At 42.9% G+C, this 12470-nt stretch overlaps 1 protein-coding gene across 1 annotated transcript in view; it reads right to left on the reverse strand.

The window, feature by feature from the left end:
• Nucleotides 1–924: 924 nt before the first annotated feature.
• LOC119969492 (sodium- and chloride-dependent neutral and basic amino acid transporter B(0+)-like) overlaps nt 925–12470 on the reverse strand; it is an 87715-nt gene continuing 76169 nt past the window's right edge. Inside the window, exons 11-14 of the mRNA XM_038803179.1 lie at nt 12257–12356; nt 8035–8144; nt 7765–7935; nt 925–1725 (exon numbers count right to left, since the gene is read on the reverse strand). Coding sequence (XP_038659107.1) covers nt 1636–1725; nt 7765–7935; nt 8035–8144; nt 12257–12356 — 471 coding nt within the window. The 3' untranslated portion in view covers nt 925–1635. The remainder of the gene's footprint in view (nt 1726–7764; nt 7936–8034; nt 8145–12256; nt 12357–12470) is intronic.

The raw sequence follows: 12470 nt of genomic DNA on the forward strand, positions 1-12470 counted from the left end.
TACTGAGTCACTGAAATCTACCATTCAGGGTGCCTTTGCTACTCCGGGAGCTTCCTTCAAATGATGCTCAAATGAAAAAGTAAACATTTGGCAACTCAAATGGACTGATATGTAATGAGGGGTAGGAGGAAGCTAAAATGTTGACAGATAGATATGATTCTCAGTATTATTCCGGCACACTGTTTAATATTGAGTAGTTTGCATGACAGCTTTTCCAAATTAGGCACTAGCCCCCAGCTATTCGCTCGGAAGAAATTGTACAGGAGATAAGGAGAAGTTACCTCGTTGCTGATTTTGTACAGCTGTGTAGCTTGCTGTACCGTATGAGAAGGCATTAAAATTTAGTGCGGAACTGAAGTTACTTGTACAGCAGAGAATAGGAATGGCACATTTCCTTCCTTGAAGGGCATAAGTGAAGCCATTTGAATTTTTACAGCAGTCTAGAAGCTTTCCAGCCATCCCACAAATTATCAGTATTTTAACTACAACACTACCACCTACTTCAAATATACCTTCCCGTATCTAAAGTTCAATTTTAAGCTAGATATCTCAAGGGCCAATGCTATTGGTTGTAAGCTGACAGAACAGCTCCCTGTCCACTCCATCACCGCATGCCCCACATCTGTCTGAAGTAGGGAGAACTGAAGCAGCAAATCCTGACTATTGCATTCAAAAAGAAGAGATTTTCAAAACAGTCCAAGTGTATACTTAAAATGTTGTGCATACATAGTATGCTAGGTCAGTCTGGGGCCTGTTGAAAATAAGATACACCAAATTTGATTATTAAATATTGAATGCACTGGAAACTTGCCTTACATAAAGGAAGCTTTGATCATATATGCAGATAAGAGAATTATTCATTTCATTAGCTGTTCAGTTTATTGCAAACAGTGATGTTTGTTTTCCGAAAACATGCATGTTTATACTGTTTCCAGTCATATACAAGTATGTTGGCTCATGAACGAGATATTTTCACTTACCAAGATTGAGAAAAGGCATCATAAATATTGACCAAAAATGCAGTTGCAACTACACATGGTTAAAGGATGGCTGAACGTTTGTAGCATCATTCATTTTGAGCAAACAGGAATAAAAGGTCAATGCGATGCAGTTATTTTGTAGCCTTGCAGGTCATCCATCACATCAGTTTCATTGCAAGTTTCAGCATTGGAATCCATTTTTATTTACATCATGATACTTAAGTATTCTGGCTTTTTACCAACCAATTACCGACATGTTATCCTGCATGAAGAGCTCCTGATTTGATAGAACCAACATAAAATTTGCCTGACAATTGAGACAGATTAAAGAATCACAAACATTATTGAAGATCAAGTTTTCTGAATCAAATAAACTACTGAAACTGTTCTTTTTTCATTGCCATTCAAAATTCTACATCTTTAATTGTATCACAAATATGATTTTGAGTAGAAATATATTGCAGTGTTGACTTTGAAATAGACAAAAATATTTATAATCAGTCTTTTGAGGTAATTTGTTACAATACATTTTCTTTACAAGCCTTCAAAAGCCTTTATCAGCCTTCAAAATACTTGATTACAAAGTTGATGCAGATTAAACATAAAATCCTTAAATTCTGATTTTTATTACACAGTTAACGGAAGAATCCAGCTTTTATTCGATCTGATTTTTGTACCTTTCTCCCCTGTTCACTTTCAAGAGTGGACCCCAGTCAGGAGCAGGTCTGCAAGATGCGATAAATTTCTGTGGAAAAGAGTAAGAAAATGCTTGATAATGTGTGCTTGATTTCCTTTCAACATAACACCTAAAAAAGTCTTGATCAGATTATAATATCATTTATTTCAATTGATTTCTCAAAGGCCTTTCAACAATCAAATCTAACTTTATTCTCACTGTTAAATATATCTCGGCTTGTAATCTGGAAGTTAATGGAACCCTTCTTGAGACAGGCCTGTTTCTCTTCTTACAATTCAGTATAGTTTTCTATTCAGTGCTATTGTTGCATAAATTCCCACTTTAAAAACATAATAAAAAAAGTAGCAATGTATAATACTTCTTGAGGTGTAGGGCTGGATTCTCCCACCCCACCTGCCCAAGAATGCCACGGGCGAGCTGCGTAGAATGGAAAAATTCATTGACCCCAGGCGGGATTTACCTGTCGCCAGGCGAACGCGGCCAGAGAATCCTGACCAGTATTCTAGATCTCTTGCTGTTTGAAGTGTACATTAATGATCTAGACTTGATGGTCAAAGGTTGTTTTTGTGACTGAAGGTTGTGTCCAGTGGTGTACCACAGGGATTGATGCTAGATTTACTGTTTGTAGTGTACATTAATGATCTAGACTGGTGTCATATTTAGTGAAGAGGAATGCTTTAGAATGCAGAACAACATAGATTGGCTGGTCGGATGGGCAGAACTGTGGCAAATGGAATTTAACCCTGAAAAGTGTGAGGTGATGCATTTTGTGAGGACTGACAAGGCAAGGGAATACATAATGAATGGTATGGCACGAGGAAGCACAGAGGACCTGAGGGATCTTGAAGTGCATGCCTAAAGATCCCTGAAGGCAGCAGGACAGATGGTTAAGAAGGCATATGGGATACTTGCCTTTATTTGCCGAGGCAGAGAATGTACAAGTAGAGAGGTTATGTTGGAGCTGCATAAACTGCTTGTTAGGCAACAGATAGAGTATTATGTGCAGTTCAGGTCTCCACACTGTAGGAAGGATGTGATTGCACTAGAAAGGGTGCAGTGAAGATTCACCGGGATGTTATTTGGGTTGGAGCATTTCAGGTTGGGTTTCGAGCAGAGAAGGCTGAGGGGGGATCCTGATTGAGGAGTACAAAATTATGACAGACATAGAGTAGAAAGGAAGTTATTTTCCCTCTTACCGGAGAGGTCTGTAACTAGCGGGGACAGGTTTAAGGTAAGGGACAGAAGATTTAGAAGGGATTTGTGGGAAAACCTTTTCACCCAGAGAGTGGCGGGAATCTGGAGCTTATTACCTGAAAGGGTGGTAGAGGCAAGAACCCTCATATTAAAGGGACATTTAGATGATCACTTGAAATGCCACAGCATACAAAGCTGTGGACCAAGTGCAGGAAAATGGGATTAGAACAGGTAGATGCTTGATGGCCAACAAAGACACAGAGAACCAAAGGGCTACTTTCTGTGCTGTAGAGTCAGAATCTATGACACCAACAGCACAGCTACAGTAGGGATTTCAATCTCTATTATTAACTGGGATACAATCAATGCTAAAAGTACCGTGTGTATGTTATTCTCTTGTTATGTTATTCTCTTGATGAAGGTGCAAACCGCTGCAAACCTGCGGGCGGGGGTGCCCTGCCAGCGGAAAAAGTGAATCTTGATGATGGGGAAATCCGGACAAGGTAGAATATCGTAAAAAAGGGAGCTTATGTCAGATAACGAGAGTTTAATATTCCAGAAAGCCGAAAGGAGTATATCAAATTCAGAAGTGAAGTTCAAGGAAAAGTTCAGAAAGATAAGTGAGGGCAGAAAAAAGATTGGCGAGCAAAATCAAGGAAAACCAAAGAGGCTTTATAAATGCATAAAGAGCAAAAAGATAACCTAGAAAAGAGTAGAGCGTATTAAGAGAGCAAAAACGTGTGACAACCATCAGTTTGCCCCCGGCAGTATGGATGGGGGGTTCCGAGTATGGCGGCGAGCAGGGGCGGGAAGGGTGGGTGATATGTTCCTGGAAGGGAGCTTCGCGAGTTTGAGGAGCTTGGAGGAGAAATTTGGGTTGGTAAGGGGAAATGATTTTAGATACTTACAGTTGCGGGACTTTGTTCGTAGACAGGTCCCATCTTTCCCGCGCGTCCCGCCAATGGGGATCCTCGACAGAAGAGTCTCTAGGAGGGAAGAAGGGGAGGGCAGAGTCTCGGGTATATATAAGGTGCTCATGAGGGAGGAAGGGTCCCAGACAGAGGAACTGAAACTTAAATGGGAGGAGGAGATAGGCGGGGAAATGGAGGATGGGCTGTGGGCAGAGGCCCTGAGTAGGGTAAACTCGACCGCGACATGTGCTAGGCTCGGGCTGATCCAATTTAAGGTCGTTCACCGGGCCCATATGACGGTGGCTCGGATGAGCAAATTTTTCGGGATAGAGGACAAATGCGCTAGGTGCGCGGGAGGACCAGCGAACCATGTTCACATGTTTTGGGCATGCCCTGAGCTGAGGGGGTACTGGGAGGGATTTGCGGGGGTCATGTCCCAGGTGCTAAAAACAAGGGTAGTGATGAGTCCAGGGGTGGCAATTTTTGGGGTTTCGGAAGACCCGGGCATCCAGGGGGAGAAAGAGGCCGATGTGCTGGCCTTTGCTTCCCTGATAGCCCGGCGACAAATATTATTGGCGTGGAGGGACTCAAAGCCCCCGAAGACTGAGTGGTGGCTTGCGGACATGTCGAGTTTCCTGGGGATGGAAAAAATTAAGTTCGCCTTGAGGGGATCTGTGCAGGGGTTCACCCGGAGGTGGCAACCATTTATTGACTTCTTTGCGGGAGAGTGAGCGTCAGCAGGGGGGTGGGGTAAGAGTAGAGTAGGAGGGAAAATATGGCGGGTAGTACCGGTGGGAGGGGAGCGGGCTTGTGCAATATGTTACGATGGAAGTATTGAAAGTACGTGGATGTTTGCACATTTTTGCCTTTTTTGCTTCCTTTCTGATGATGTCTGTAACTGTTTATAAAGCCAAAAACTACCTCAATAAAATTGTTTATTAAAAAAAGAGAGCAAAAATGTTAGTCTGTGTGTACTGATGAAAGATGTGGTTATGGTTAAAGAACACCACCGCAGTGTTTCATGGCAGAAGGAGGCGGCCCGCCATTGGTTGTGGCAGGATCTTCTGATCCCTCTGCTGTCAATGGGATTTGCCGTTTTATGTATCCCCCCACCGCTGGGAAACCCACATCGAGGGTTTACTGTTGGCAGGAATGGAAGATCCTGCCGGCGACAACTGCCGAAAGATTTCAACCATTGTGTCTGACTTCATAAAAGAGGGGGACGATGCAAACACAGCAGTTATGGGGGAGGAATATGAAAGATCAGATTGAATAAACATAGTGAGAAAGGAAATATTGAGGATCTTTGAAAGTAGATAATAAATAGCTGGGCCCAGATGATATTTCATAGAATCATAAAATCCCTACAATGCAGAAGGCCATTCAGCCCATCGAGTCTGCACCGACCCTCTGTGAGAGCAGCCTAACCAGGCTCCTGCCCTATCCCTGCAACCCTATATTACCACCTAATCTGCACAGCCCTGGACACTAAGGGGCAATTTAGCATGGCCAATCCATCTAATCTCTACATCTTTGGATTGTGGAAGAAAACCAGAGCACCTGGAAAAATCCCACGCAGACATGGGGAGAATAATGTGGTGCCCCTTAGGTCTATGTTGTTTCGCACAATCTCAGTACAGCGAGTCACCTTTATGTCCACAAGCAAAGCCAGTTACCTATCAAACTTGGGATTGGGAATGCATATTGTAGATTTGTGTCAGAGGATCATATTGCATGGAGCTCATGTATATAGATTTTTCAGATTTGTTTATTCTCCTGATGTTGCTGCACTGAAGCCTGGTATATGTGGATTTTATAGATTTTAATGGTGACCCACATTGAAGCCATTTTAACTAGTGCATTTTTCAGTGGCTCCCAAGTATGTTTGTCAGGCTTGGGTGTGAATTACATTTCCAGTAACAGTCAGGGACCTGACTATTCAAATTCATAATATATAGGAGAAGAATTAGGCCATTTGGCCCATCAGGTCTGCCCGCCCCTCCATTCTATTAATGTTCTTCATCTGCTACCTACAATGTTATAGACCAAGAGCTGAATTACGAAATCAGACAGAGCATCTCCTGCCTAGAGCACATGATCTAGGAGCGGGAGTCGGCAATTTAGCCTCCTGAGCCTAACACCCTCAATGTGATCATGGCTGATCCCATCCTGGCTTCAGCTTCACTGTCCGGCCCGTTCTCCATAACCCTTCAACCCATTACCAATTAAAAATCTGTCTAACTCCTCCTTAAATTTACTCACTGTCCCTGCATCCACCGCACTCTGGGATAGCGAAGTTCACAGATTCACAACCCTTTGGGAGAAGTAGTTTTTCTTCAAATCTGTTTTAAATGTGCTACCTCTTATTGTAAGATTTGACCCCTCATTTTAGAATGCCCCATAATAAGAAGCATCAGCTCCATGTCTACTTTATCCATACCGTTTAGCATCTTGTATGCCTCAATTTGATCTCCCCTCATTTTTTTAAATTCTAGAGAGAATAGGTCTAAACTGTTCAATCTCTCCTCATCTCTGGAATCAATCTGGTGAACCTCCTCTGAACTGCCTCCAATGCCAGTACATCTTTCCTCAAATAAGGGGACCAAAACTGTGCACAATACTCCAGATGCGGTTTTACCAATGCCTTGTATAGTTGCAGCAACACTTCCTTACCATTATATTCAATTCTGTTTGGAATGCACTGGTGTACCTGGTGTGCACTGCCCCAAGACTGCATTTCACCCAACCCAGTCATGCGTCTCTGTCTTTTCCTTTTTCACTGTGCTCATGTCAATCAATCCTTACCCCTTAATAATGTCATGTGGCTTTGTCGACGCCGTCTCTTCTGGGCTCTAGTCATAATCTCCCCCCGACACCACACGCACACACCCAACACCCAGTCGGGCATATATCTTCCAGTCACCCCTTCCCCCAATCCAGTCAGGTTTGTGCTTTTGAGCCCCTTCCCTTGCTTCTGTGTGCCTCCCCACACCACTCCCCTATCCCAACCCCTCCCATCAGCATGTATCTTTCAACTTCCCTCCCTTCCCGCTAGTCTTGCCTGATCAGCCTTGGCACTGAATCATAGCTGTTGCAAGCGCAGTACAGTGAAAGGTAGGTGCATGCTGCACACACAAACTCAAAGTTGTGAATGAAGTGCAGTTCACCGGATGCAGGTCAATTAAAAACATTTGTGATTCACGCCAGTCTAATTAGCTGCCGGTGTGGCCATTAGATTTGAAGCGAGAGTGTGATTCCAGCGAGTTAGGTTTTTAATGGGCATCTATACAAATGCGGGTTCTGACATGGGGCATTCGGCAACCTTACCAGCCATGAAAGGAGGAATCCTGGAGATCCAAGTCCTCAGCCCCTATGAGGAACGGACCTGGAAATCACGGGCCTGCCAGAGGAGAATGCAGTCACCAACATTGAAGTTGGTCTCTTCCAGAGAGGTGACGATTCACTGCCCCTTCATCCAAACCTGTCTTGAGTGAGTTGTTCATGTCTGACCAAATGATCCTTCCCTCTCAGTGACCCCATGCCCATTGTATTGCAGGATCTCCATCTGTTGAGGCTGGGCCATCCGGAATTTACATTTGATAGATTTAAAGTACCCAATTTCATTTTCCAATTAAGGGGCAATTTAGAGTGGCTAATTCACCTACCCTGCACATCTTTGGGTTGTGGAGGTGAGACCCATGCAGACTCGGGAGAATGTTCAAACTCCATATGGGCAGTGACCGGAGGCCAGTTTCGAACCCGGGTCCTCAGAGCTGTGAGGCAGCCGTGCTAACCACTGCACCACTAGGGCCATCCGGAGCTGTACCTCCCTCGCCACCCATAAAGTGAATTTAGGCTGGCTAGTATTTTTGTAGCTGTTGCAGTACTTTTGTTAATTGCCGCAGGCAGAATGGGCCAAATGGTTTGCTTCTTCTGTGCCATTAATTTTTATGATTTAATACAAATATCGTTGTTTCCTTACCTCATACAAGTTGGAGCCCTGGGCTTGTACAATTTTCGTAATTGCCAGAATGGGGATCCAAATAACGCAGAAGAAAAATATACCCCAACCAAACAATATCGCCCAAATTGGGTATTCAAACTTTCCATATTGTGGTGGGACAAATGTGGCTGATGACCAGATCAAGATTCCCTGTTTGAAATTATTCCACAAAGGTTAGACATAGAGATAGCATTTGTGAATTAGTTTTTTTTTAAGCTTAAATCACTAAAAGATATAACATTTCCTTACTAATATTAGGCAAGGAGAAATAAAAAACCAACATATTCTCCACCACAGCCAGAAGATCCAGCTCTTTTTACCAATCATCATCTCAATGTCCAGAATGAATCTGTTACCCCCTGTGAATGAGAAGAAGAGAAATAAATCACTCTTTAACATTTTTCCAGGTAGCTTGTTTGCTCTAGTTTTGCATTTTATCAAACATACATGCAACAAAACAGTTACTCAACTTAGCAGCCTTTGCTGCAAAAATAAGTAACTGCATGACACATGTTGCCATTAATGTACAGATCATCCAGAAACTCATAGTGTCATAACAATGGGATATTGCGATTGACTGACGTCTACCTATAACTTCAAAAACACATCGAGCCTTTTAAAGACTATCTGTTTTTAAAAAAAATACAAGAAAAGACACTCACCAAAAATGGCTGCCACCTTTGGCCGGGATTGTATGTTGGCCTTTTCTGGAGACTTACTATATGGATTGCATTGCTGATATGTTGCATTTGGAATGCCACACCTGGGGCTGTCAAGATTCACTTCAAAAAATGCTTGAAAAAGATGGCATTAAAAATGCAAAGCGCTGGACTTTAATTGTAATTCTGTCAAGACAATGGAAACTGCTAACCAGCCAGATAGCCAACAATCAAAACCCTTTGTGAAGGATAGAAGAACCCCAGCTCCTGTTGTTTTCTACTATCATGGAATGTGTCAAAAGTTTCTGAAATGTAAGATCAGAAATAGGCTTACTTGTTCTATGTTCTATGTTCTATGTTCAAAAACAACGACTGGAACATATGTTAATCATATTTCTTCTTGGAATAAACAAACAGAAGGTTGAAATATTGGTTTTGCCAAGCCAGATACAGAGAGAGTCATCAAAGTAATCTGGAAACATGGCTGAAAGAAGCAGTAAGGATTCTTTCTCTCCCCGAAGCCAAAGTTGTCTCCAGAAAGGTGCAATTTAATTCAACTCCAGAATTTTAAAGAAAACACGCTAACTTCAAATGACCGTAACATTCAACAATCACAGAAGCATAGAATCCCCACAGTGCAGAAGGAGGCCATTTTGATCCATCGCTTCTGCTCCGCCCCATGGAACGAGCACCCTACCTCGGTTCACGCTCTCACCCTACCTCCGTAACCCAGTAACCCCACCTAACCTTTTTGATACTAAGGGGCAATTTAGCATGGCCAATCCACCTAACCTGCACATTTTTGGACTGTGAGAGAAAACCGGAGCACCCAGGGGAAACTCACGCAGACAAGGGGAGAAAGTGCAATCTCAGACAGGCAAACGTCTCAATCATTTATTCTTTTTAACTTCTATTTGAACTCTAACTTCTTACTTCTGCTATTTGTGTGTCATTAAATAAAAAAAAATGTTTTTTTATCGCTGGGAGGGGCGCTGTTAGCGGCCAACGACCGGGGCAGCACGATTCCTGCCCCTGCCAAATCCCCGGCACCGGAGAATTCGGCCGCCGGCATGGGCTGGATTCATGCTGCTCCCCGGCGATTCTCCCACCCGCTGGGGGCGGGGGGGGGGGGGGGGGGGGTCGGTCCGAGAATCCCGCCTCTGATTCTTATTTTGTCTCAAGAAAATCTGGCTTGATTGCTCCTTATTGATAAGCAAGTACATTTGGATTGGAAAAGGCATTTACAGGGAAAATATATATTTTTAAAAACCTTTTTTGCCACAAACTGAAAAGATTTGCCACAAACTGAATAAAGGGGAGACAATTCACTCCTCACTTGGTCATAACACAAGGAAGAGGTACCCGGAAAAGTACAAATGTCCATAAGTTGCTGGCTGAATTGCAATGCTCAGTTAGCTTTGTGAAGCCTGCAACTCATACTTTACCACCCTCTAATTTCCATGGTGTATTTGCATATTGAATATGTCATAGAGAATTAAGTGTTTAATTAATAGCATAAGTAACCGTTTAATATATAATTTCTAAAGATTACCAATGTTTCTTGCCCAGAAAGTAAACAATTATCAGTGGGTGTCTCAATTTTTCACATTGTGAATTGTTTTAGGAGACGTGACAAATGTCAAATCCTACATTTTTTGTCCTACTTTTTCTCGCTATTAATCCCACCTTTTACTCCCTCTTGTCATTTCTCTGGTTGTACCTGATTTGACAGTCAATTTGCCAATCCTTCTTCTTGGACATTCCTCTGTTTATTGCTCCAACATTTAGTCTTGAACAAGGAAATAAACAGTTTGCTCTGTTGTTCAGGTTTCCTCCCTTGCCATAGTACCAAAATGATTCCCATCAAAGTCACAAATGATGTTGTGACTGTGACAAAGTAAAACTATCTTTCCTTATCTTTCTTAACTTGTCTGTAGACTTTAACACCACTGGGCACACTATCCTCCTCCAATCCGTCCCCACCATGATTCAGGTGGGTGAACTATGCTTAGTCGGTTCCATTCTTATTTGTCCAGTCATAATCAATTAAACACCTACAGCAGCTTCCATTCCTGCTCTTATACTGTCACCTCTGGTGACATCCAAGGATCTATCCTTGTGTGTGCCTCCTATTTCTTATCTATATGCTGTCCCTTAACGACATTATCCAACGGCATTAACGACATTGGGCAGCACAAGTGATTAGCACTGTGGCTTCACAGCGCCAGGGTCCCAGGTTCGATTCCTGACTTGGGTCACTGTCTGTGCGGAGTCTGCACGTTCTCCCCGTGTTTGCGTGGGTATCCTCCGGGTGCTCCGGTTTCCTCCCACAGTTCAAAGACGTGCAGGTTAGGTGGATTGGCCATGATAAATTGCCCTTAGTGACCAAAAAGGTTCGGAGGGGTTATTGGGTTACAGGGATAGGGTGGAAGTGAGGGCTTAAGTGGGTCGGTGAAGACTCGATGGACCAAATGGCCTCCTTCTGCACTGTATGTTCTATGTTTCTAAGAATACATCAGGTTCCATTTGTACACTGATGGCATCCAGCTTTAGCGCATCACCACCTTTCTCAGGCGTTGTACTATCCCCTGTTATATTGCAGGTCAATATTGAGCACTAGATCCGCAGGAATTTCCTCCAACTAAATATTGGAAAGACCAAAGTGTCAAAACTAGCCATCAGCTCTCATCCCTACCTACCAAATCTTGATAATTTCGCTCCCTCGCAACTGCCTCAGGCTGAACCAGACTCTTCTGGAACCTTGGTGTCATATTTGACCTGAGAGGCCTTCCAAACACATATCCACGCCACCACTAAAACTATCTATTTCAACCGCCTTAACATTGCCTGACTCCACTCCTACCTCATCTCACCTGCTGTCAAAACCCTCACCCATTCCTTTGTTACATCTAAACTTGACTATTCCAATGGAACCGGAGCAATTTTCTCAGTTTAGACATGAGGGCAGCTAAAAATCTTCTCCCCGTATCCTGACCCAAACCAAGCCCAGTTCACCTATAATCCTTATGATTGTTGATGTACATACACAGCTAGCACAGCCTTGATTTTAAAATTCTCATCCTGATTTTGAAATCCTTTCATGGCCTTGCCTCACCTTATTTCTATCATCTCAGCCAGCTTTACAACCTTCTGAGGTGTACATTTTCCTCCAATTCAGGCCTCTCGAGTTTATTTGTTTTTAATTGCCCCACCATTGGGGCCAAGGTCCTAGACTGTGGAATTTCTTCCTTAAACCTCACTACCTCCCTTTCTTCCTCAAAAATACTCCTTATAACTAATCTCTTGATCAAACTTCCAATTATGGCATAATAAGGCTGAGTGTTTGATAACGCTCCTCTGAAGAACTTTCTGGCACAGAATTTTCTGGCCCAATCATGACGGAACCAGTCGTGGGAGCTTCAATGGCTCAGCCAAAAGTCAATTGACTTTTGGTGGGAGTGAACGATCTCTGCATCGGCCTAGGCTGGAAAATCCTGCCCACTAAGTTGTTGTTATTGTTCAACATGGTCCCAAATTCCCTATTGCCTTTGCTACACATTATCACCTTGCACCAACCAACAGCAATGTTGTGGGCAATTTAAAAAAAACTAAATGTGCAGAAGCGAGTCTAACTAATGCGTCATGTTACGAGATGGCCAGTTCCAGAAAATTATGGTCCATAATTTCAAATGGAATAAGTAAACTGTCAGTCACTTATCCTATCCAGTTGCTTAGTCCATCCCTAAAGAAGTAAAAATGGGCTCTTTGCATTTAAGGATGCTATTACTTTAATAGTATTGCACTATACTTACCATAGATGAAGATTATACCGAAGAGCTCCAACGCAGCAGTTATAAGTAGAGTCAAACCAGTAGAGAAATGGTCAAGCAATTGCACCCAGTAAATTCCTGCCTAAACAGACAATATTGGCAAAAATACTAAGGAAATTACTCTGCTCAAAATTTGTACTTTACTAAACCATAAATGTTAGTCTTCATCTTTGACACAAACTTAACAATAATCTCA

The sequence above is a fragment of the Scyliorhinus canicula genome, chromosome 7 (genome assembly GCF_902713615.1).
Source record: "Scyliorhinus canicula chromosome 7, sScyCan1.1, whole genome shotgun sequence".
In the NCBI taxonomy this organism is placed as follows: Eukaryota; Metazoa; Chordata; class Chondrichthyes; order Carcharhiniformes; family Scyliorhinidae; genus Scyliorhinus; species Scyliorhinus canicula.